The following is a 23017-nucleotide window of genomic DNA, read 5'->3' as shown; positions in this document are numbered from 1 at the left end:
TTTCCTGAAAACAACTTCTGCTGTATTACCCCACACAATGATGTCATCAATGTATTGTAGGTGTTCTGAACAGAAAATTACTGAACAGAAATTTGATTCTGTTTTACCTCACGCCAGGACAGGGAGTGAAGCCCCAGACCATTGGAGGTGAGAAGTTCGCTAGATACCTGCCATTATTCTCCCAAATGCCATGCCACCCATGTCTATCCAACCTTGAGGAAGAGCTCTGGGTGGTAGTCTTAAATAGTTGTTTAACCCTAAACAAGACCTGAAACACATTCAGGAGACATAGCAATAGGACCATCCCCAGGATATTAAAAATTCTCAAAAACTGTCATACCTGGCCCGAAGGAGAAAAGGGAGGCAAAAGAGCTGGGGAAAGTGTCCCCCCCCGTTTCCCCCATACATTGAATGTGATTATTAATAAATTCCAAGAGACAGTGCTTGAGGTATGGTCAGGAGAGCAATACCACATAAACACCCCAACATAACCATCTGAACAGTGATGTTATCACATCATAAGTTGATATGAAACAGGACAGCAAAATGATGATCCTGATCCCTCTCCCAGAGGTGATAAACATCATCATGGGGAGTATATAAAGCATATAGGAATTTACATTAGACAGCCATGAGAACAAACAAAGCAACATGGTGGCCAGCGACTATTTAACTAATATAATAAATGCATATAACAAATTTGTTTTAGCATGCTCTGGTAGAATCTGTCGTTATCTCAACCCTCCGAGCCCCACATTGGGCGCCAAAAAGGACTGTTGTGGTTTAGCCTCAGCCAGCAACAAAGAACCACGCAGCCGTTCTCTCACACACCCCCCACACCGGTGGGGGAGAATCGGAAGAAAAAGGCAAAACTTGTGAGTTGAGACAAACGCAGTTCAACAGAACAGCAAAGGGAAAAAGAAAACGACAACAATAACACTGATAGAGGAATGTACAAACACAATTAGTGTACCACCGCTCACCGATCAGACCCGGGATGACCAGGCCCAGACCCAGGACCAAGCGGCAACTGCCTGCCCCCTCCCCCCGGCCAGCTCCCCGGCTATAGACTGGTCATGGCTCACATAGTATGGAGTACCTGTGTTGAGTCCAGATCCTTGGGAAAATGAACCCTATCCCTGCTGGAACCAGGACAAGAAAGTACCAGATTATCCCAATTCACTGCATTTGTAGCCAATATAAGAAAGTGCCAGATCGTCCCAGCTCACTGCACTTGTAACTAAGACAAGAACCCAATGTTGGCTTGCCCTGACATCGCAGTGTGGCCCAGGGGGTCTGTACCACCACAGTGGATCAAAAGGTTTCAGTGAAGAAAATATATATTTTTTTCAAAGAGCCTTTGATAAGGCTCTTTGCCAAAGACTATTATAGCAAATAACTTGCCATAGGATGGGAGGAAAGGCCCTTATAGATGATGGTCAGAGAGTAGGAAGCAAAGTGTAGGGCTTAATAGTATTTTTTTCAGAATGCAACAGACTCAGTAACTAATGGCATTAGTGCTGTGACTGGCTTTTATTCAACATTTTCATCAGTGACTTAGCAATTGAGTCAATGACCTGATGAATGCAGAACTGTTATTCTCCAAATCTTGCAATATTAGAACTAGGTGGCACTAGTTGAAACCAGCAGGAGACTGTTTAAAACAAATAAAAAGGGAAGTGCTGTGCAAAGCAGGTAGTGAACTTCTGGAACTTGCTGATGCAGGAAGTTGTGGAGGTAGACAAGTATCAACAGATTCAAAAATGGATTAGACTTATTCATGGAAAACTGGTTCAGAAGAGATAATACAGGGAATAAGCAGGGTTATATCCTCTAACATCCCTAATCCAGTGACAACGGATAATGGGAAAATGCAAGGGAAAAGGGCCACATATAGCAGCCATTTTTGCATGCTGTGGTGAGTTAACCTTGTCTGGATGCCAGGTGCCCACGAAGTCACTCTGTCACTGCCTCTCCTCAACTGGACAGAGAAGAAAAATACGATGAAAGGCTCATGGGTCAAGATAGGGACGGGGAGATCACTCAGCAATTACTGTCACAAGCAAAACAGACTCGACTTGGGGAAATCAATTTAATTTAATTTAATTTAATTTCTAGAATAGAATAGAATAGAATAGACTGTTTCAGTTGGAAGGGACCTACAATGATCATCTAGTCCAACTGCCTGACCGATTCTGGGCTGACCAAAAGTTAAAGCATGTTATTAAGGGCATTGTCCAAATGCCTCTTAAACACTGACAGGCTTGGGGCATCGACCACCTCTCTAGGAAGCCTGTTCCAGTGTTTGACCACCCTCTCAGTAAAGAAATGCTTCCTAATGTCCAGTCTGAATCTCCCCTGGCACAGCTTTGAACCATTCCCATGTGTCCTGTCACTGGCTACTAGGGAGAAGAGATCAGCACCTCCCTCTCCACTTGCCCTCCTCAGGAAGCTGTAGAGAGCAATGAGGTTGCCCCTCAGCCTCCTTTTCTCCAAACTAGACAAATCCAAAGCCCTTAGCTGCTCCTCATAGGACATGTCTTCCAGCCCTTTCCCCAGCTTTGTTGCCCTCCTCTGGACACATTCAAGGACCTTCACATCCTTCTTAAATTGTAGGGCCCAGAACTGCATGCAGTATTCAAGGTGAAGCTGCACTAACGCTGAATATAGTGGGATAATCACCTCTTTTGACTGGCTGGTTATTTTGTGTTTGATGCACCCCAGGATGCGGTTTGCCCTCTTGGCTGCCAGGGCACAGTGCTGACTCATATTGAGCTTGTTGGCAACCAGCACCCTCAGATGCCTTTCTTCAGGGCTGCTCTCCAGCCACTCTTCTCCCAATCTATACTTGTGCCCAGCATTATTCAATCCTAGGTGCAGAATTTGGACTTGTTAAATTTCATGCCATTGATGATTGCCCAATGCTCCAATCTATCCAGATCCCCCTGCAAGGCCTCTTATCCCTCGAGAGAGTCAACAGCACCTCCTAGTTTGGTATCACCAGCAAACTTGCTAATGGTGCATTCAACTCCTGCATCCAGTTTGTTGATAAATATATTGAATGGAACTGGACCTAGAATTGAGCCCTGAGGAACACTGCTGGTGACTGGTCGCCAGCCAGATGTAGCCCCATTCCCTACAACCCTTTGAGCCCTGCCTTCCAGCCAGTTCTTCACTCAGTGCAATGTGAACCTGCTCATCCCATAGTTGGACAACTTGTCTAGAAGGATGCTGTGAGGGACAGCATCAAAAGCCTTACTATAATCCAGAAAAACTATATCCACTGTCTTCCCTTCACCCACTAGGCAGGTGACCTTAACGTAGAAGGATATCAAATTAGTTAAACAGGACTTTCCCTTTTTGAACCCTGTGCCTGATGCTTGCATTATTCTTTAAATGCCTTTCAATAGTACCCAGTATGATCTTCTCCATAATATTTCCAGGTACTGAGGTTAGACTAACAGGTCTGTAGTTTCCTGAGTCTTCCTTCTTGACCTTCTTGTAAAGTGGAATAACATTGGCTAGCTTCCAGTCAGTGGGGACCTCCCCAGACTCCCAAGACCTTTGGTAGATGATCGAGAGGGGTCCTGCCATAACATTCGCTAGCTCCTACAGTACTCTGGGATGAATCCCATTAGGCCCCATGGACTTGCTGATAGAGCTGATAGAGCTGGTCCCTTACAATTTTGGTGTCCACAAATGGAAAGTCACTGTTCCCACATTCATGGTCCTCTGACTGAGGGGACTGGGCAGCCTAAGATCTATCAGTATTATTAAAGACTGAGGCAAAAAATGCACTGAATGCCTTTGCTTTTTCTTCATCCCTATTTGTTAGATGACCATCTTCAACAAGTATCAGTCCAATGTTTTCTTTAGACCTCCTCTTGCTATTAACATACTTAAAAAAACCCTCTTGTTGTCTGATGCAACACTGGCCAGTTTCAGCTCTAATTGAGCTTTGGCCTTTTGTGTTTTCTCCCTGCATAAATGAACCACAGTTCTGTAATCTTTCTGTGAAGCCTGACCTCGCTTCCAGAGACTGTACAATTTCTTTTTCCTCTCGAGGGACTCCACGAGGTGTTCCCTGTTCAGCCAAGCTGGTCTTGTGCCCCACTTGCTTGACTTTCAACACAATGGAACTGCCTGCTCCTGTGCAGGTGGTTCTTAAAGACTGGCCAGCACTCGTGGACTCCTAAGCCCTCAAAAGCAGATTCCCCAGGTACTCTGCTAAATAGCTCCCTAAACAGCTTAAAGTTTGCTCTCCTGAAGTCCAGGGTAGCAACTCTGCTGACCTTTTTTCTCATTACACTGAAAATTTTAAACTCAACCATTTCATGATCACTGTGGCCAAGACAGCCACCTACCATAATATCTCCCACGAGTCCTTCAAATTCACAAATAGCAAGTCTAGGAGGGCATCTTTCCTAGTTGGTCACTGAGTACTTGTGACAAGAAGTTATCCTCCACAAACTTCAAGAATTTCCAGGACCTGCTCATCACAGCAACGTGATATTCCCAGATGATGTCTGGGAAGTTGAAATCTCCCATAAAGACAAGGGCTACCGATACAGAGATTTCTCCTAATTGCCTATAGAATAACTCATCAGTGCTTACATCCTGTCTGGGAAATTGATAGTAGACACCCACTACAACATCTCCTTTCTTTTCCATCCCCCTAATCCTTACCCAGAGGCTCTCCACCACATCATCACTAACTGTAAGGGCTGTACAGTCAAACCTCTCCCTTACGTATAGTGCAACACCTCCACCTCACCTGCCCTGCCTACCCCTCCTGAACAGCCTGTAGCCCTCCATCCCAGCACACCAACTGTGGGACTCATTCCACCAAGTTTCACTGACGCCAATGATATCGTAGCTCTGGGAGCTGACCAATGCTTCCAGTTCATCCTGTTTGTTTCTCATACTGCATGCATTGGTGTACAAGCATTTCAGATACGCTCCTGAGCCTTCCATGCTCCCAGGAGCAGTGTAAATGTTCTCACTAGCATTGCCACCCTCAGGCGATGACATGCCAACCCTTGTCTTACCTACTGCAATCCTGTTGCTGTCCCCTTCCCCCATCAATTCTAGTTTAAAGCTCTCTCAATCAGCCCCACCAGCTTATGCCCAAAGACCCATTTTCCCCATGGGGACAGGTGGATCCCATCAGGCCCCAGCATACCTTGTCTCTCAAAGGCTCCTCCATGATTTAAAACCCCAAAGTTTTGGCACAGGCAAAAGTCTTGGAGCCAGGTACTGACATCCTGGGCTTCCCTGTTTCTTCCAAAGTTTCCCATTACTGGGAGGATTGAGGAAAATGCTACCTGTGCTCCCGAATATTTTAGCATTATTCCCAGGGCTCTGAATTCTCTTTTGATTGACCTCAGACTTTTTGTTACAACATCATTTGTACCCATGTGAAAGAACAGGAATGAATAGTAGTCTGAACCTTGAACTAGGCTCTTCAGTCTTGTGGTGACATCCCTAATTCAGGCCCCAGGGAGGCAGCAAGCTTCCCTGAAAAGAGTGTCCGGTCTGCATATGGGTACTTCCATTCCACACAGGAGGGCGTGACCAATGACCACAACTCGCCGTTGTTTCTTCTCGGCACTGGTCTTAATGCAGGTTTTGTTGTGCGGGGTTGGTCTCTCTGACCTTGGCAAGACTGCCTGTGCAGGTTCCTCCTCTTTCTCATTATGCACTTCATCTACCATACGCAGGGCCTCATACCTGTTCTGTAAGGGTATCTTAGAGGGTAAGGAGGGGTTTCTCTTACCACTCCACCCCTCCCACCTTCCACCCCTCCTTACAGAATCATAGAATTGTTAGGGTTGGAAGGGACCTTAAAGATCATCTAGTTCCAACCCCCCTGCCATGGACAGGGACACCTCCCACTAGATCAGGTTGCTCAGAGCCCCATCCAGCCTGGCCTTAAAAACTTCCAGGGATGGGGCTTCCACCACCTCTCTGGGCAACCTGTTCCAGTGTCTCACCACCCTCATGGTGAAGAACTTCTTCCTAACATCCAGTCTGAATTGATCTATCTCTAGTTTTAATCCATTCCCTCTAGTCCTACCATTACCCGACATCCTAAAAAGTCCCTCACCAGCTTTCTGGTAGGCCCCCTTAAGATACTGGTAGGCCACTATAAGTTCTCCTCGGAGCCTTCTTTTCTCCAGACTGAACAACCCCAACTCTCTCAGCCTGTCCTCATAGGAGAGGTGCTCCAGCCCTCTGATCATCCTCATGGCCCTTCTCTGGACACGTTCCAGCATGTCCATATCTTTCTTGTAGTAGGGGCTCCAGAATTGGACGCAGTACTCCAGGCGGGGTCTCAAGAGAGTGGAGGAGAGGGGCAGAATCATCTCCCTCGACCTGCTGGCCACGCTTCTCCTGATGCAGCCCAGGATAAGATTGGCTTTCTGGGCTGCTAGTGCACACTGACGGCTCATGTTGAGCCTCTCGTCCACCAGCACCCCCAAGTCCTTTTCTTCAGGGCTGCTCTCAAGCCAGTCACTGCCCAGCCTATATCGGTGCTTGGGATTGCCCCAACCCAGATGGAGGACCTTGCACTTGGTCTTGTTGAACTTCATGAGGTTGGCATGGGCCCACCTCTCCAGCCTGTCCAGGTCCCTCTGGATGGCATCCCTTCCCTCCAGCGTGTCAGCCGCCCCACACAGCCTGGTGTCATCGTCAAACTTGCTGAGGGTGCAGTCTATGCCACTGTCCATGTCACTGACGAAGATGTTAAACAAGACCGGTCCCAATACTGATCCTTGAGGGACTCCACTCGTCACTGGCCTCCACTTGGACATAGACCCATTGACAGCCACTCTTTGGGTGCGGCCGTCAAGCCAGTTCTTTATCCACTGAATTGTCAGTCCATCAAACCCATATTTTATCAGCTTGGAGACCAGGATGTCATGTGGGACAGTGTCAAAGGCTTTGCTCAGGTCCAGGTAAATGACGTCAGTTGCTCTCCCCTTGTCTATTGATGTTGTGACCTTCTCATAGAAGGCCACCAGGTTTGTCCGACATGATTTGCCCTTGGTGAAGCTGTGTTGATTGTACCCAATCACCTCTTTGTTATTCTTCTGCCTCAGCAGTGCCTCCAGGAGGATCTGCTCCATGATCTTACCAGGCACGGAGGTGAGACTGACTGGCCTCTAGTTCCCTGGTTCCTCCTTCTTTCCCTTTTTGAAAATGGGGATTATGTTTCCCCTTTTCCAGTCAGTGGGGACCTCACCAGACTGCCATGACTTTTGGAATATAATAGAGAGCGGTTTAGCAACCTCATCCGCCAGTTCCTTCAGTACCCGTGGTGCTGTGTGAAAAAGGGCAAAGCGGTTTTGGCAGAAAATAAACCCCCTTGCGTTCTAACACTCCTCACCGAGGTGGGAGGCTAGGTGCGGCCCAATTCAGCACTATCAGTCCAATCGCGTTTAATATGTATTAAACTATGACGATTTGGATACACTAATAGTGGACTGCACCTTCAGTCTAGTCGTGCTCATGAACTAGCACGGCAACTCTCCAGTCTTTGGTCGCGTTCAGTGAGAAACCGAAACGACTAGCTACTTAAACAGTGCAGTTTATTTAAACAACAGATATATAGGTTCTTAGGATTGCTAGTGATAAATACACTGTCTGCAAAGCACGTGCAAATGAAAGTATTGCTACATATACAAAATGCATGACAAAGTTATAAATGATACAGCCTGGCTATAAATGTAGGAAAGAGAGTCTCTAGAGAAATTTCTAAGTTTCCCGAGGAAGCACTCGGTATAATCTAAGTCTTACCCAAAGGCGTCCCTATGGGGGGGAAGAGAGGCTCAGCCCGTCGACTGATCCCAGAAGTCAGTGATGTAATTCTTTGAGATGGTGTCTTCCCTGGTATCCCCCCTCTCTCAGGCTATTTTTATACTATTTGTTATCTTCAAGGTGGAGTTTGAGTGACTTTAGTCATACATACTTTTATCATGATTGGTGTAAATTTCTCTCGCTTCACAATTAAAGGTATAGTTTACGAGAAATTCAGGGCGCAGACTCAAGAAGGAGTGGTTGCACCTTGGAGGCGGGTAGCCTTCGGGATGGAGGTGTGTTTTGGTATTATAATGACATTATAATGAGCAAAGTTCGCACAAAGGACAGCATTTCATCAAAATTTGACAAAATGTTGGGAGTTTATCTGTGTCATGGTATCATCCCATTCCCGTATCCGCTATACATCATAAGGTAAAGCCACGGAATAATTGCATCCCGTCCCGTACCTCATGTAGCTTATCAGGGAACCACAGGTGTTGTATCCTTCATGCCAGCTGCGGCTATTTTCTACCTCAGAAGCCTCTTGATTTTATACTTTTCCTTAATGTGTGAACAATGCTGTACTCTTGTATTTTTAGCCAATTTAGTAATTATTCCACACCGTGGGTGTATCCCATCGGGTCCCATGGACTTGTTCACTTTCAGGTTCATCAGATGGTCATGAACCTGATCTTCACTTACAATGGGCAGTTCTGTCCAACCCCTGCCATTGTCTTCTGTGACTCTGGGAGTGTGGCTGGAGCCCTTGCCAGTGAAGACTGAGGAAAAGAAGTCATTGAGAACCTCGGCCTTCTCCATATCACTTGTCACCAGCTCCCCCATTTCCTTTCTGAGGGGGCCCACACCCTCCTTAGTCTTTTTCTTACCATTAATGTACCTATAGAAATTTTTGTAGTTTCCCTTGATCTCCTTGGGTAGATTTAATTCTAACTGAGCTTTAGCTTTTCTCACCAGGTCTCCTGCTGTTCGAACAGCTTCCTTATATGCCCCCCATTCCAGCTGTCCTTTCTTCCACTCCTTATAAAGTTTCTTTTTGTGTGACAGTGTGTCCAGGAGCTCCCTGTTCATCCAGGCAGGTCTCCTAGCATTCTTTCCTGCCTTCCTCTTTGTCGGTATAGTTTGCTTCTGGACACAGAGAAGGTGATCCTTGAATACTGACCAGCTGTCCTGGGCCCCCCTTCCCTCTAGGGCTTTGTCCCACGGCACTCTTATCCCTTGTGACACTGCCTTCCTCCCAGCACAAAGTAGATCCAGGACCTGCCTCCATAGTGGCCACACTGAGTTGGCTTCTGTGCATCACAGATGCCAGAGCATGGCTCCATTGATCAATCTCCTTCTCAGACTCTCGAATACTCAGTCTGCTCACCTCCTCCTGCAGCTCAGACACCAAGCAGAGCAGTTTATCAATCTGGTCACACAGGCTTGCTTGCAATCACTTTCCACCTCTAGGAATATCCCTTCACACATCCCACAGCCAGAGACCTGGGTGGTCGCATGCTTGAACAGGAGCTCTGTCTGTGTTGCTGCATTGGTTCTACCAGGTGCTAGAAGCTCAGGAGAAGCAGGGGATGCTGTTTTTGCTGGGTGGTTACCATGCTGCCCCGTGCCTACCTGCTGCTGTGCGCCTGCCCGCCAATCAAAACTCAGAGTAGGTTAATGAGAAATAAAAACAAATCTTAAAACACCTTCCCCCACCCCTTCCTTCTTTCTGTGTTCAACCTCACTCCTGACTTCTCTACCTCCTCCCTCCAAGCAGCACAGAAGGAACAGGGAATAGGGGTTGCAGTCAGTTCATCAAATGTTGTCTCTGCTGTTCCTTCCTCCTTGCTCTCTTCCCCTGCTCCAGCGTGGGGTCCCACCCACAGGAGACAGTCCTCCACAAACTTCTCCAACATGGGTCCTTCCCATGGGCTGCTGTTCTTCATAAACTGCACCAGCGTGGGTCCCCCATGGGGTCACAAGTCCTGCTAGCAAACCTGCTCCAGCGTCGGCTTATATTTCCACGGGGTCACAGATCCTGCCAGGAGCCTGCTCCAGCGCAGGCTTTCCATGGGATCACAGCCTCCTTCAGGCATCCACCTGCTCCACCATGGACCTCTGTGGGCTGCAGGGGATCAGCCTGCTTCACCATAGTCTTCTCCATGGGCTGCAGGGGAATCTCTGCTCTGGTGCCTGGAGCACCTCCTCACCCTCCTTCACTGACCTTGGTGTCTGCATAGTTGTTTCTCTCATATTCTCACTCCTCTCTCTCACGGCTGCTGTTGCGCAGCAGTTTTTTCCCCTTCTTAAATATGTTATCACAGAGGTGCTACCACTGTCACTGATGGGCTCAGCCTTGGCCAGTGGCAGGTCCATCTTGGAGCTGGCTGGCGTTGGCTCTGTTCGACATATGAGAAGCTTCTAGCAGCTTCTCACGGAAGCCACCCCTGTAGCCTCCCTGCTACCAAAACCTTGCCATGCAAACCCAATACACATGCTTTCGCTAAAAGCAATTTGTGCTATCACTACTGTAGACAAAGTACTGTTCTAAATGGAGCATGGTTCTGACCTAGTAGGACATTTCTTGTTTTCTTCATTAAAAAATGTTTATTTATTCTGAGACAGATAAAATATTAGCATTCGTGATAGTCATGTGTTTGAGTGGCTATTATTGCATTCTTCATGGTTATATTATTTTTATACTTATCCAGATGGTGGTTTTCATATACTTTCAGATAAAGTATTCTCACATTTCTGCTCAAAGAAAATGCAGCTTTTTTTACTTAGTCTTGAATAAGAACATTAAGAGATTTGGTCTTACTAGTGACCTGAGAACTGTCAAATTTCAGCTTCTTCAGAGAAATAGCTTAAATGTTTTATTGTGGAACAAAGTGCAAACTTATCATGAATCTATTAGGTTTATGTCAACCACAAGTATTGATGTTTGTATACTGTAAAATCACTGTATGCATTTTCTTTTTTTCTTTTTTCTCAGGAAAGGAGACTGAGAAAGCTAAAGATCGGTGTGATAAAGCCACTACGAAACTTCACGTGTTGCATAATCAATATGTATTGGCACTGAAAGGAGCACAGTTACATCAGCACCAATATTATGACACTACACTTCCTCTGTTACTTGATTCACTACAGAAGATGGAAGAAGAAATGATTAAAGCCCTGTAAGCTGTATTTTCTTATATATTTCTAATTTCCACAATTTTTGTGTAATATCCTTATTAATTCATAGTTATTATTAGAAAATAATAAACCTTCATCAATTATTTGCATATCAAGGAGTAATGAAAAAGCTATTTTAATCTTCCCATTGACAATAACTGTGCACAGAGAAGTCTATTCACATAAATGCAGGTAGTAGTTTTAAGGGGTTACTCAAGCATTTTAGTGAGACTGTCTTCTCATAAAATTTTTAAAATCTTAGAGATTAACTGCAATGTTTATAGTTAAGCTCATGCTTTATCCTGTCCTTCATCTGGAATACAATGGCAAGTTAACATGCTTTAACTTGGTCAGCCCTGAATTGGTCAGGCAGTTGGACTAGATGATTGTTGTAGGTCCCTTCCAACTGAAATTATTCTATTCTATTCTATCCTATTCTATTCTATTCTATTCTATTCTAAAGTCAGTTGCCTCTCCAGTAGCCTTATTTTTATGAAATTCTGCTGGGAACCAATTTGGTTTAAAATGGCCAACAATCTTGAAAGTCATTTGGGAGGAGAGCCAGACAGATGTATGGTTACTCATGTATGTGCAAATAGCAGGATCATATAAACCTAATTTCATTGTAAGGAATCCAGCCTTAAAAATACAATACCTTTTTCTGAAAGATCATTCTCCACATCACTGATGAAGATGTGCAAACTGATATCTCAGAGAATTGTCAATGAGGAGTCTAAGCTATCTTTTCTGATTTGTAACCACCATGCTGCCTCTTTGACTTTCCTGAAGAATGAGAGTTGGTTTGGGAGACTGTTCTGTAGGCCTTTCTCTAAGACATTCCGTGGACTGCAATTAAAAAATATTGCTTGTAAATCACCTACTCTAAAAGAAAAAGTAGTTACCCCTTTTTGTAGGTATTGTTCATTTAGATGGGAGGCACTCTTCTATATCTCATTTTCTTACCTTTTCCAAAGTCTACATTCATCTCGCACATAGGAAGTGAAGGAGAGTTGGGGGTTCCATGCTTTATATGCTTAGGTGATGCGGACAATATTAACTGCCTCATGAAGTATCATTGCTCCCTTTGATTCTGGTGCATGTACGTAAATGAAATAGACCTCTATAGTAGTCTCTGCACAGTCCTTTTAATCTTAATTTTGTATGTAAAATCACAGCAAGAGACTTCATTAAAATTTGTGTGCTGTAATTAATGTGATTTTTCACTGAAGAGTTTTATCATTGAACAAGAACCTATTGAACCCAATTTTCTTTGTCATCTTTGAAATAAAAAACAGAAAAAATATTCTTGTCACTAAATAAACATTTTCAGTGAGATCTGAATTTATTGGAAAATTACTGATGTCTAATATCTTTGGGCTTAATTCTACAAAAGGAGATGGTGATTTTAAGTGTAGGGGTTGGTGCAGCTATCTGTGTGAAATATACTTCATTAATAATCTTGGTTTTGCAAATCAATTAGTTTGGTAAACTTGAAGTGTATCATCACTAATTATATACTAATTATTGAAGTGTATCATCACTAATTATTTTTTTTTAGCAATTAAGATATATTCCATTTCTCTTAGATCTGGCATTGCTGTATTCTCTTGTCTGTTTTCTCCTTAGAAAAAGTTCTGAAGAAATACAAGCAAATAATATTTTTTATAAAACAAACATAATTTGAGATCTTATCCAGGAAAAATCTGCTGATACTTTTTTTTCCTCATGTCCCTCTGGGTTGGTCAAAATTAATCAGTATTTAAAAAAACCACCTCAGCTTCAGAACCTGTCAAGCCAAAATGATTGTCAAAAAGAAAAATTAAATAGGAAATTATTATGAAGGGCTATTTATGGAAAGCTAAAACTTAAAGAGAGTAGGAAGATATTCTGGGGAAATATCACTGGATGCTATTAAACGTAGTGGTAAAATATCACTTATTCTTTTCTTTTACCATTCCACTTGCTTTTTCCCACTGTTGGGTGCAGGTCATTGAGCTAGATGGCTGGTACTTTCTCATGTCAACTTTTTGTTTGATTTTGTTTCTTCTTTTAAATATATGTGAACTTGTGATTTATGCTTATTTTTGCCCTAATGACCAAATAATAAAATGAAGATATGAAAGAGAACAGTTAAAGCAATGAAGAAAGCCAGGTCTTAAAGGAAATGCACGGTGACTATTTTTTGACTCATTTTTACTGTATGTCAGAATATACTTATTTTGTCAGTCAAGGGAAAATGAAAAACTTCAGTATAAATGATAACTAGCATAAGTTTTCTGGTCATAAAGAAGAGTGTCATCAATGAGCTGTATACATTCCTTTTCCCTGTAATCTCTACAGTTTTAGTTTAGCTACACTATATGTAGATGCACTGTAATTAGTATAAGGAGCGTGGTCTTTGGAGACTTCTCTACTCATAGCCAATTGTGTAAGGGATAATAGAGGATGGTCTGAGTGAGACATGACAGACAATTACTAGTTGAACCAAACCCAGTATACGTGCCGAGAAAAAGGACCTCAGTACTGTTGCTGCAAAAACTATGTACATATGCATGAGAACCTGACCTTCGAAGAAGAAGATAACAAAAAGGGAGTACAACAATGTAGTCACGTATCAGACAGCCGCTGTTAGCAAAGCTGGATCGTGAGTCTGGTGGGGCTCGCTGCATGCGCTGGCCACGCGTGCAGCGACTCTAGCCTGTACTTTTCCACTCAGTCCGGTGCAGGATATAAGGGGGCTGTCTCGGGTCAGAGAGGGGGAGAGAGACATGAGCGCACTTTGAAGATACAGGGGATGCCTTGGATAAGCGCTGTGTCTGCCTTCCCTCTGCCGTACTGATGCAGCTCCTCGTTATCCTGCTGCTCAGCGGTGCTACTATGGTCTATGGGGTTGGTAAGACTCTCTGAAGTAACTTTTGGGACATTTGGGAACTGCTTAGCAAGGCTTCACAATAAAGCTGAATTCACTGCTTTTTTTTCTCTGTAGCAATGCTTCACAATAAAGCAGAGTTAACCTTTTTTTTTTCCTTTGTGTGGGCTCCAGTTTGTACATTGGAATCTTTAAAAAAGAACCCGTTACACCAATCTGTAAAGAAGAGGTCACAACTGATCTGTTATTTCTTTGAATAATATATGGGTAATATAATATATGGGTAATATAATATATGGGTAATATATGGTCTTTTTTTTTTTTTTCTCCCTTTTTAGCCAGTTGAAACAAGAGTTTTTAGTAACAGAAAATTGAAAGTTTGAAGCATCGTCAATGCCATCTATGCCTTCAGTGCCATGTTTTACACTATAGTGGTTTTTTTTTCTCTGTAGAAAAGGAATCTTGGATGAATATAGCCAGATCACCAGTCTTGTAACAGAAGAGATTGTGAATGTCCATAAAGAGATCCAGACCTCTGTTGAACGGATAGACCCTAACTCTGAGTATAATGACTTCATAGATACTCATAGGTATAAGCTTTCATCTTGGTGTACATGTTCATGTTTCTTCTCGAGGAAAAACTTGTATTAAATTACAACACTGCTAAAGTGATCAGAGTTGTATTTGTTTCTGTTTGGTTCCTTTTAAATTGTTATTTGTAAAGCATTGTCCTAATTTGAAAAGATGTTCCACTTGCATGTACAGAAAGTTGTCCGAATGTCAGGTTTTTAACCTGATTGTTTCTTCAACCATTCATCTCTTTGGCTGTCTCTAGAAAAACAGAATTCCAATTACTATTATCACATGTGAAGAGCCATAACTTTGGTACTGGCAGCAGACTATACATAGAATCATAGAATTATAGAACCATTTAGGTTGGAAAAGAACTTTAAGATCATCGAGTCCAACCGTAAACCTAACACTGCTAAGTCCACCACTAAACCATGTCCTCAGCACTACATCTACGCTCCTTTTAAATACCTCCAGGGATGGTAACTCCACCACTTCCCTGGACAGCCTGTTCCAATGCTTGACAACCCTTTTGATGAATACATTTTTCCTAATATCCAATCTAAACCTCCCTTGTCGCAACTTCAGACCATTTCCTCTCATCCTTTCACTTGTTACTTGGGAGAAGAGACCAACCCCCACCTCTCTACAACCTCCTTTCAGGTAGTTGTAGAAAGTGATAAAGTCTCCCCTCAGCCTCCTTTTCTCTAGGCTAAACAACCCCAGCTCCCTCAGCTGCTCCTCATAAGACTTGTGCTCTAGACCCTTCACCAGCTTCATTGCTCTTGTTTGGACACATGACAACCCAGATTCAGTGTGACCTAATTTAGTGTGTATTTGGATGCATTTTGTATCCTAGGCTAAGTTAATTTTCTCTGCTATATTTCTCTCATTGCCCATATTCTAGATATTTTAAAGTGAACTCTAGGTACCCCTGTATACACTGCAGTTATTGCAGAGTAAGTAGTGCCTGAAACAACAAAATATGCAGGCAATGCAAGAAAGTTTTTAATTTAAAAAAAAAACTTTGTTTGCTGTTTATTGAATTGATATTGCATATTGGTACATAAGTAGATAATGCAAGACTTCTTGCATTATCCTTTGTTATTAATGTGCAAATTGATAATTGTCATGTGGAGATTTATAGCTGGACCAGCTAAGAGTGGATCCATGCAAATAGATACCCCCTGAAAACCTTGATTATGTTGTGATCTTAATTGAAAGAATTATATTCTACTTGTTCTCTGATATGTTTATGAGACTGTGTCCTTTATTTAAAGGAAAAGAATATATATCCTATCATTGGTTTTACTTTTATTTAATACGTAATTTTAACTATATTCTAGTTATTAATAATTCAAAACAATACAATTTTCTTTATGATCTACTTAAAGATGCATGCTAATTTTTCAAATATAACTTCTATTTGCTAAATTAGATCATCAGAAGTTGTTGAACAAGCAATAGAGTTTGATACGTCTTTACTAGAAGAAAATGAAAACCTTCAAGCTAATGAGATCGTGTGGAATAATCTAACAGCAGAAAGTTTACAAGTCACGTAAGTTTTCTTTAAAAACTTTAATCCTTTAGAAATTCTGTCATACATGATGCCTAGGCTCAATCAGCTCATTGCATAGCTGTCCCGACTTTTAAGGTCCAGTTTCTGAAATAATGTTTTCAAGCTGTAGACTCTTGCCCATTGCACTTTTTATTGTTCCTTTAAACAAAATACTCCCCCCAACCCAAAAAAGTAGCACTTGTCTGAACTTTTGATCTAGTCTTTCCTCCTCCCCAGTTAATTTTTACAGTGCCCCAAATCCATCATGAATTCTTCTTGGGAACTTAATTTTCTCAAAGGTGTTTCCACATTCAGTATTCTAGGAAAAATACTGAAATCTGTCAATGAAGCCACTGAGTATAGTGATGTAAATTGCCAACAAGGAAATGTTCATAAATACATTTGTTTTACCTGTTTTGTAGGTGTTCTGCTTTTGTTTTCAAAAAAAATTCTTATTCACTGTTATAACCTTTAATATGTATTAATTTACTAACATAGATGTAGCTATTGTATTAGATTTCACGGAATCACGGAATCACGGAATCTTCAGAGTTGGAAGGGACCTCTAGAGATCATCTAGTCCAACTCCCCTGCTAGAGCAGGATTGCCTAAACCACATCCCTCAGGGCTGCATCCAGGCGAGTCTTGAAAATCTCCAGAGAAGGGGACTCCACAACCTCCCTGGGCAGCCTGTTCCAGTGCTCTGTCACCCTCACTGTAAAGAAGTTTTTCCGTATATTTGAACGGAACTTCCTATGTTCTAGCTTGTGCCCATTGCCCCTTGTCCTGTCGCTGGGAACCATTGAAAAGAGCCTGGCTCCGTCCTCCTTAAACCCACCCTTTAGATACTTGTAAACATTAATCAGGTCCCCCCTCAACCTTCTCTTCTCCAGGCTAAAGAGTCCCAGCTCTTTCAGCCTTTCCTCATAAGGGAGGTGCTCCAGTCCCATAATCATCTTGGTTGCCCTTCGCTGGACTCGCTCCAGTAGTTCCCTGTCCCTCTTGAACTGGGGAGCCCAAAACTGGACACAGTACTCCAGTTGTGGCCTCACCAGTGCAGAGTAGAGGGGGAGAATGACCTCCCTCGACCTACTGGCCACAGTCTTCCCTATGCAGCCCAGGATGCCATTGGCCTTCTTGGCGACAAGGGCACACTGCTGGCTCATGGATAATTTGCTGTCTACCAGGACCCCCAGGTCCTTCTCCTCAGAGCTGCTTCCCAGCATGTCTGCCCCTAACATATACTGGTGTTTGGCATTCTTCCTTCCCAGGTGCAGGACCCTACGCTTGCTTTTGTTGAACCTCATTAGGTTCTTCTCTGCCCAGCTCTCCAGCCTGTCCAGGTCACGCTGGATGGCAGCACGGCCCTCTGGAGTGTCGGCCACCCCTCCCAGCTTGGTATCATCAGCAAACTTGCTGAGGATACACTCTGTCCCCTCATCTAGGTCATTAATGAATATATTGAACAAAATTGGTCCAAGTATTGACCCCTGAGGGACACCACTCGTTACAGGCCTCCAACTGGACTCTGTGCCGCTGATCACAACCCTCTGGGTTCTGTCACTCAGCCAGCTCTCGATCCACCTCACTGTCACCTCGTCTAGCCCATACTTCCTCAGCTTCCTAATGAGGATGTTATGGGAGACAGTGTCAAAAGCCTTGCTAAGGTCAAGGTAGATGACATCTACGGCTCTCCCCTCATCCAGCCAACCCGTTATAACATCATAGAAAGCTATCAGATTGGTCAGGCATGATTTGCCCTTGGTAAATTCATGCTGACCACTTCCAATAACTTCCTGTTCCTCTATGTGTTTGGAGACGACATCCAGAATGAGTCGCTCCATTACCTTCCCAGGGACAGAGGTGAGACTAACCGGCCTGTAGTTCCCTGGGTCCTCCTTCTTGCCTTTTTTGAAGATTGGAGTGACGTTAGCCTTCCTCCAGTCCTCAGGCACCTCTCCTGTTCCCCATGACTTTTCAAAGACGATGGAGAGTGGTCTAGCGATAACATCTGCCAGCTCTCTCAGCACTCGCGGGTGCATCCCGTCAGGGCCCATGGATTTATGAATGTCCAGCTTGGCCAAGTGGTCTCTGACCCGGTCCTCCTCAACTAAGGGAAAATCTTCCTCTCTCCAGACCTTCCCCCTTGCCTCCAGGGTATGGGATGCGTGAGGGACGGCTTTATCAGTGAAGACCGAAGAAAAGAAGGCATTCAGTAACTCTGCCTTCTCTGTGTCTTCCACCACTAGGGCACCCGTCTCATTCATCAGTGGACCTATATTTTCCCTAGTTTTCCTTTTTCTGTTGATATACTGGAAAAATCTCTTCTTGTTATCTTTAACTGCAGTGGCCAAGCTGAGTTCTGATTGAGCTTTGGCCCTTCTAATCTTCCCCCTGCATAGCTTTGTTATATCTTGATAATCCTCATAAGTTGCTAAGCCCCTTTTCCAGAGAATGTAAGCCTTCCTTTTTTTCCTGAGGTCCAGCCAAAGCTCTCTATTTAGCCAGGCTGGCCTTCTTCCCCGTCGGCTCGTCTTTCGGGACATGGGGATGGCCTTCACCTGTGCTTCTAAGAGCACCTGCTTGAAGTATGACCAGCTTTCCTGGGCACCTTTGCTCTTCAAAACTGCCTCCCAAGGGACACTCTCAACCATGCTCCTAAACAGGCTAAAGTCTGCCCTTCGGAAATCCAAGGTGGCAGTTTTTGCTGGCTCCCCACCTCCCTTCACCAAGAATTGAAAACTCTATCATTTCATGGTCACTCTGCCCAAGACGACCTCCAACCTTTACATCCCCCACAAGACCTTCTCTGTTAACAAACAGTAGGTCCAGTAGGGCACTTCCCCTAGTAGGTTCCTTCACCAGCTGTGTTAGGAAGTTGTCTTCCACACACTCCAGGAACCTCCGGGACTGTTCCCTCTCTGCTGTGTAGTATTCCCAGCGGACATCCGGGAAGTTGAAATCCCCCACAAGAACAAGGGCAGATGATCGCGAGACCTCTGCCAGCCGCTTATAGAATACTTTGTCGGTTTCTACATCCTGATTAGGGGGTCTATAACAAACTCCCATCACGATATCTGCCTTGTTGGCCTTCCCCTTGATTCTTATCCATACACACTCAACACTGTCATTCACGGTGTTGAGTTCCAGACATTCAAAACCGCCCCTAACATAGAGGGCCACCCCACCACCTCTCTTCCCTTGCCTATCTCTTCTGAAAAGCTGGTAGCCATCAATTACAGCACTCCACTTGTGTGTGTCTTCCCACCACGTTTCCGTGATGGCAACCACATCATAGTTTCCCTGCTGCACGATGGCCTCCAGCTCGTCCTGCTTATTCCCCATGCTGCGTGCATTAGTGTAGATGCACTTCAGTTGGGTTAATTGTCCTACCACTTTCTTGGGGGGACAGGCCCTGATTTGCACCTGATCATTCTCGGACACTAGATTTCATGGAACTTTTAGCAATTCAGGGTGATAAACTACCTCTCTACATATTTTGTTAATCTATTGTGTAGTTTTAACTTTTTATTAATTTCCCCAACTTTAATCAGTTGTTACTGTGGAACAAATCTCCTGCTGAGGTTATTATCTTGTCATTTGCATCTTTTGCCATAAAATGTTCTGATGCAGTCACTTTTGAGATTGCAAAAATTAATTGTATATTTAATTTTTTTATTGATTATAAGCAATATAAAATGGTAAATTCAGTAATTCATTGGTAGATGATGTTTTTTGTCTGTAATATATTTCAGTTTGACTTATTTGAGGTTTTTCTTTACAATGTATAACTGATCCAAATAAGAAATCAGTGTATTTTTTTAAATTTGTCTGTTTAAGCAAACTATGACCTTTGTTTCATGCAGATTTTTATTAAAACCAAAATAATAGTGAGAACATATAGAAGTGTGACATTTCAAATGTAAATATTTTGCAGTGTGTCTTCTGTAAATTTTTCTAAGCCCTATGTTTCCTCAACACTACTGAGATTTTCTGGATTTTGTTCATTCTTTTTTTTCAAGGTCATTAGTTGTCCTCTGTTTTTCTTGTGCAATCTAATTATTTTCATAAATTTATTCTTAAATAGGTATTGAAATAACCTCTTTTATATAATGTCTCAGCTTTCTTTGTCAGACTCCTCCTCAGTCCCAAAACAGCTTCATCTTTCTTATGAAAAGTCTTACAATTTTATAAGATTCTACCTTCCACGGCTCAAAAATGGAAATAACTTCTTGTTTAGCTTGTCTTCCGTATCACAGTGTTTAGAAATAAGCCATCAGCATGTCTAAGCAAAACATCTTAAACACTGCTTTTTTAGCAAATGATTTTGATGAAACTTGTGTTTGTAAATAAGTATTTCATATTTGCATAAACATAATTTTTTTAATACAACTTCCAGTGTGTCCTGTTACAAAGCTTATATTCATGCACTTTAAATTCTCTGATACATTTGAGAGAGAAATTTTATGGTGTGATTTTTATTTTTGGAACAGGAATCAAATAGCTCTTTGAAGTGTTGCTGTATGTCCACTTTCTAGTACAGATTATATTAGGGCCTTGGAGCAAATGAGTCTGACTATATTAGGTCAGACCAATGATTGACCTAGCCAGCTTTATTCTCTCTGACATTAGCCCAAAGGGAAAGTATAGGAAGGAGAACAAGAACAGGATGTGCGTGCATTCCCCAGAATGTTCTCTCAGCCTCCCATAATTTGCAGATTAGAATTTTTTTCAGCCAGAAGTAATATCTTTTTGTAATAGCCTTACATGTATTTTTCTTTCATGAATTTGTCCAGTCAGTTTCAATATGTGTAAGTATCTATTGTCCACAGTATCTTAGGTCAAGGAATTCCAAAGATTAACTTAACATTATGTGGACCTGTTACTTCCTAGTTTCATTTTATGACTCTAAGCTCTTGTTTTGGAAGACATTAGGAACAATGTACTCCTTTCCACCCCATTCATGATATTGTAAACTTTTATCATACTCCTGCTCTGTCATCTTTTTTTTTAAAGCAAACAGTCACAGAATCACAGAATCACAAAATGGTAGGGGTTGGAAGGAACCTCCAGAGATCATATAGTCCAACCCCCCTGCCAAAGCAGGTTCATCTAGAGCAGGGTGGACAGGAACTCATCCAGGCGGGTTTTGAATATCTCCAGAGACTGAGACTCCACCACCTCTCTGGGCAGCCTGTTCCAGTGCTCTGTCACGCTCAAGCTCAAGGGTAGAAAATGAAATGGTAGAATTCAAGATCCTTCGGGCAGTGAGGAGGGTACGCAGCAAACTCACTATCCTGGACTTCAGGAGAGCAGACTTTGGCCTCTTGAGGGACCTGCTTGGCAGGGTAACATGGGAAAAAGCACTGGAGGGGAGAGGGGCCCAAGGAAGCCGGTTAGTATTCAAGGATCACCTCCTCCAAGCTCAGGAACAGTGCATCCCAAGAAAGAAGTAGTCAGGCAAAAAAACCAGGAGGTCTGCATGGATGAACAAGGAGCTCCTGGACAAGGTCAAAAGCAAAAAGGAGGCCTACAGAGGGTGGAAGCAAGGACAGATAGCCTGGGAGGAATACAGAGAAACTGTCCGAGCAACCAGGAGCCAGGTTAGGCAAGCTAAAGCCCAGATAGAATTAAATCTGGCTAGGGGCATCAAGGGTAACAAGAAAAACTTCTATAAGTACGTCAGGGGTAAAGGCAAGACTAGGGAAGATGTGGGCCCTCTCCAGAAGGAAACAGGAGACCTGGTCACCCAGGATATGGAGAAAGCTGAGGTGCTGAATGACTTTTTTGCCTCGGTCTTCACCGGCAAGGGCTCCAACCACACCACCCAAGTTGCAGGATGCAAAGGCAGGGTTTATGAGAATGAAGAACCGCCCACTATAGGAGAAGATCAGGTTCAGGACCATCTGAGGAACCTGAAGGTACACAAGTCCATGGGTCCGGATGAAATCCACCCACGGGTCCTGAGGGAGCTGGCAGATGAAGTTGCTAAGCCACATTCCATTATATTTGAAAAGTCATGGCAGTCCGGTGAAGTTCCCGCTGACTGGAAAAGGGGAAACATAACCCCCATTTTCAAAAAGGGAAAAAAGGATGACCCAGGGAACTACAGGCCAGTCGGTCTCACCTCTGTGCCTGGCAAGATCATGGAGCAGATCCTCCTGGAAACTCTGCTAAGGCACATGGAAAATAAGGAGGTGATTGGTGACAGCCAACATGGCTTCACCAAGGGCAAATCGTGCCTGACAAATTTGGTGGCCTTCTACGATGTTGCCACAGCATTGGTGGATAAGGGGAGAGCAACCGATGTCATCTACCTGGACTTATGCAAAGCGTTTGACACTGTCCCGCACAACATCCTTGTCTCTAAATTGGAAAGGCATGGATTTGGTGGATGGACCACTCAGTGGATAAGGAACTGTCTGGATGGCCTCACTCAAAGGGTTGTGGTCAACGGCTCAATGTCCAAGTGGAAATCAGTGATGAGTGGCATTCCTCAGGGGTCAGTACTGGGACCAGTGCTGGTCCCAGCGGGACACAGTGGGAGTGTGTGCACCCTCAGCAAGTTTGCTGATGACACCAAGCTGCGTGTCGCGGTCGACATGCTGGAGGGAAGGGATGCCATCTAGAGGGACCTGGACAGGCTTGAGAGGTGGGCCCGTGCCAACCTCATGAAGTTCAACCAGGCCGAGTGCAAGGTCCTGCACTTGGGTCATGGCAATCCCAGGCACAAATACAAGCTGGGTGGACAATGGCTTGAGAGCAGCCCTAAGGAGAAGGACTTGGGGGTACTGGTGGATGAGAAGCTCAACACGAACCAGCAATGTGCACTTGCAGCCCAGAAAGCCAACTGCATCCTGGGCTGCATCAAAAGAAGTAATGCCAGCAGGTCAAGGGAGGTGATTCTCCCCCTCTACTCTGCTCTGGTGAGACCCTACTTGGAGTACTGCGTCCAGCTCTGGAGTCCTCAGCACAAGAAGGACGTGGACCTGTTGGAGAGGGTCCAGAGGAGGGCCACGAAGATGATCAGAGGGCTGGAG

At 43.8% G+C, this 23017-nt stretch overlaps 1 protein-coding gene across 3 annotated transcripts in view; it reads left to right on the top strand.

Annotated features, from left to right (window-relative positions):
- Positions 1-23017, top strand: part of LOC128901961 (tyrosine-protein kinase Fer-like) — a 257810-nt gene that overhangs the window by 58555 nt on the left and 176238 nt on the right. For all 3 annotated transcript variants that reach the window (XM_054184168.1, XM_054184167.1, XM_054184169.1), the window contains exons 4-6: positions 10799-10982; positions 14302-14439; positions 15858-15977. In XM_054184168.1, the coding sequence (XP_054040143.1) occupies positions 10799-10982; positions 14302-14439; positions 15858-15977 (442 nt within the window). The remainder of the gene's footprint in view (positions 1-10798; positions 10983-14301; positions 14440-15857; positions 15978-23017) is intronic.

Source organism: Rissa tridactyla, chromosome W, assembly GCF_028500815.1.
Source record: "Rissa tridactyla isolate bRisTri1 chromosome W, bRisTri1.patW.cur.20221130, whole genome shotgun sequence".
Lineage (NCBI taxonomy): Eukaryota > Metazoa > Chordata > Aves > Charadriiformes > Laridae > Rissa > Rissa tridactyla.
The sequence above is the reverse complement of the archived record's forward strand: the minus strand, read 5'-3'. Positions and strand labels throughout refer to the sequence as shown.